The sequence below is a fragment of the Varanus komodoensis genome, unplaced genomic scaffold (assembly GCF_004798865.1).
Source record: "Varanus komodoensis strain SLA01 unplaced genomic scaffold, ASM479886v1 scaffold119, whole genome shotgun sequence".
NCBI lineage: Eukaryota > Metazoa > Chordata > Lepidosauria > Squamata > Varanidae > Varanus > Varanus komodoensis.
In genome coordinates this window covers 212604-215982 of record NW_025335344.1, presented here as the reverse complement: position 1 = coordinate 215982, position 3379 = coordinate 212604, and the positions used below count along the sequence as shown (strand labels likewise).

The 3379-nt window shown below is 45.8% G+C and overlaps 1 protein-coding gene across 1 annotated transcript in view; it reads right to left on the bottom strand.

Annotated features, from left to right (window-relative positions):
* Positions 1–3379, bottom strand: part of LOC123018910 (olfactory receptor 10G6-like) — a 5040-nt gene extending 1661 nt beyond the window's left edge. Inside the window, exon 1 of the mRNA XM_044421369.1 lies at positions 2483–3379. Within this exon, the coding sequence (XP_044277304.1) occupies positions 2483–3379 (897 nt within the window). The remainder of the gene's footprint in view (positions 1–2482) is intronic.

The following is a 3379-nucleotide window of genomic DNA, read 5'->3' as shown; positions in this document are numbered from 1 at the left end:
CCTAGTTCAAACCTTCACATTTCCATGCAGAGGAGAACTGCCTTTGCGGCTGAGATATTGCCACAAAATGAAAAAAATAAAATAAATGGACATACTTGTCAGCAATGTCTGCTCTAGCTTCATGTTGGTGGGGTTCTAACAACTGTACTCCAATCATTAAACTTTATCTCATGAGAAGTAAATTAGTCTTGTTCCTCAATCTGTTTTTGGCTATACAACTCTTCTGTGAGGCTAATCAAAATGTTTAATGTTTTGCCCCTCTTTCATTTTACTCGTGTTCACAAATTTTCTTGTATGGCTTTGTTCCCTGGGTTTTAATCTCCATGTTTAGATCCCTTGCAAATGGATAAAGATATAGATGTTTAGGTTGCTATTCCTAAAGTTGATGCCTGTTTTTATTGAGAGCTCTATTTTCATATGCATCCATATGCTCATGGGTGCATATTTGATATTCATCTAGTGTAGCTGATTTATTTAAGTTAAATGAAGGCAATTACCTACATTGCATAAAGGAGACAAGGGATTTTTGAAATCAAAGGTTGGATGTAATGTTTTTTGAAGTGCAATGGAGTGGACATTCATGTGAGAAGCTGGACTTCCTCCTCTCTTACTCCTCCTTGCAGCCTTCAGCACATGCCCCAAATCTTCTCTAGAAAGACCTCCAACCCTCCAGAGAATTTGCAGGACACAAAAATCTACGAGGGGAAATGAGGACATCCATCATTAGCAGTTTCTGGTCGGTTAGTGAATGAGCAATGCTGCATTGAACCCAAGTGAATATGAGAGTTGTAAGCAATTTCACTTCCAGCCCTCACAAAAAAGAAATATGCTATTGCGGGAATATATTTTTCTGAACAAAGGGATATATCATGATTCCATGATTCTATCGCAAGAGGGGTTTAAATAAAGAAGAAAGGAAGCGTGATACACGGGCCTTCTGTTATTCTTATTCTGTAAATTCCCTTCAGTTGAATGGTGATACTCAACATGAATCTCACCACACAAATCTAGTGTTTTTCTTCCAGGACAACACATGCAGGGGAAGCACTTTTGGATATCAAGGACGGACAATGCACGATCTATCAGATGTGTGTTGACAGAGCAAAGTTCTCTTGAAGGGTTTTACACAAGTCCAGCCCCCAGTGGTAGAACACGCATTTGTACATGCGGTGTCTCGAGGTATCTCAAATTAAAATGGAAGGGGGGATTGAACCTGTAAATGTCATCACAGTAGGGAGGAGAACGTTCAGCCAGCACCTGGCACTCCCCTGTGCTCCTTGGGTTTCCTTCCCATGTGTCCTGTCCAAGAAGCTAGCTGAATGGAGACCAGGTCCATGGATGGTTAAGCGCATTCCTGGACCCTTTCTTTGCACAAAATACAATGAAGTATGGGCTCCCTGACCCTAATTATGCAAAGCCCACAGGTCATGTGTGGCGTGGTGGTTAAGAGCACGGGACTGGGACTCAGACGATCTGGGTTCGAGTCCCCGCTCAGCCATGGAGCCAACTGGGTGACTTTGGGCCAGTCACAGACTCTCAGCCCAACCTGCCTCACAGGGTTGTTGTTGTGGGGATGAGATGGAGGAGGAGAATGATGTAAGCTGCCTTGAGCCCTTTCTAGGAAAAAGGCAGGATATAAATGGAAAAATAAATAAATAAATGTGTACAGGAGCAGAACTTTATTTGCAGAGTGGGAGCAGGTGGTGGGTGCCCAAGCCAGTGTTGGAGACTCACTTGGACTCTCTTCCTCCAGATGCCTGTGAGAACAGTTGGTGTGAGGTGGACTTAGGGCAGAGAGAAAGCAGGCCAGAGCCTGAGGAGCTAAGCTGAACACATGCGATGGATTCCCGTCCCCACCTGGATTGATTGCTGGCACATTGCAACATCAGCATAAGAGACTTCCATTGCATTTGGCAATAGCCTTTCTCGGCTTTCTAGGTTTTTTGTGGAGTCCTTTTAATGCTGTTGGCATTACTCTATTATGCTTGTGCAATTTGATTTTGGTTAGTGCTCACATCAATTTAGAGACTTGCCTTCTGTATTATAATTCGTGAATCTTCCATTTTGATTGGGAATGAATCAAAGCATCTCTTTTTTAAAAAAATGCATTCCAATATTTTACCACATCTTTTTTACAAAAACATAACAAAACATAAACTTTGTTCCAAGCAGAACACAACCAAGCATGTGGGTGACCATCTGACAGTGAAGGAGAGGTACCCAGGAGGGATTGGAGGTTGGTTCCGTCAAATGGCGCAGAGATTCCCAAGCCATCCCACACTGGGAACTGAGAGGACACACGACCTTGCAGCCAGAGCAACAGCTGCAACACTGGCTGCAGATCACCTCCATCACCTGCTTCAACGATGAACTCACCACCCCTTGAGGTTGACTTTGAGTTGACCTGCTGAGCTCACTGAGGCAGCAGGTGGCTTTGCCAGCCTGGCTTGGATTACTCCACGTTGCCGCTCCGCCATTTCACCAAAGCAGCCTTCATCTCCTTGTTCCTGAGAGTGTAGATGACCGGGTTCAACAGTGGGGTTATGGTGGTGTAGAACATGCTCACCACCCCATCTGCTGAACCTCGGGCAGCGGGCCTCAGGTAGTGATAAACCACGGGCAAGTAGTATATGCCCACCACAGTGACATGGGCAGTGCAAGTTGAGAAGGCCCGGTGCTGTCCTTCACTGCTCCTGATCCTTAAAATAGCGGAGACGATATACGCGTAGGAGATCAGGATAAGCAGGAAGCAGGTCATGGCCACAAGGCCGATATCAACGAAGATCACCATCTCATTGAGTTTTGTGTCAGCACAAGCCAGCTTCAGGATGGCCGGGATGTCACAGAAGATGTAGTCAACAGAGTTGCTCTGTCCGTAGGGCAAGAGGAAGGTGAGCGTTGTCTCCATCGCTGAGTTCAGGCAGCCTCCAAGCACTGTTCCTAAGGAGAGGATGAGGCAGACTTTCCGGCTCATGAGACTGCTATAACGAAGAGGTTTGCAAATGGCCAGGAAGCGGTCATAAGCCATCAGGGTGTAAAGCAGACTCTCTGCACAGCCGACAAAATGGAAGAAGAATATCTGGGACACGCATCCTGCAAAAGAGATGACCTTTCCGCCAGGAAGGAATCCTGCAATCACCTTGGGAACCACCACAGAGGAGAAGGCCATGTCCAGGATGGACAGATGACACAGGAACCAGTACATGGGCTTGTGCAGCTGGTGGTCAGATGCCACCACCCAGAGGATCAACAGGTTTCCAGAAAGAGTCAGTATATACATGAGAAAGAAGAAGAGGAACAATGGAATCTTTATCACTTCAGGGGATGGTACTCCAGAGAGAACAAATTCGGTTGGTGCTGTTTGATTGGGACACTCCAT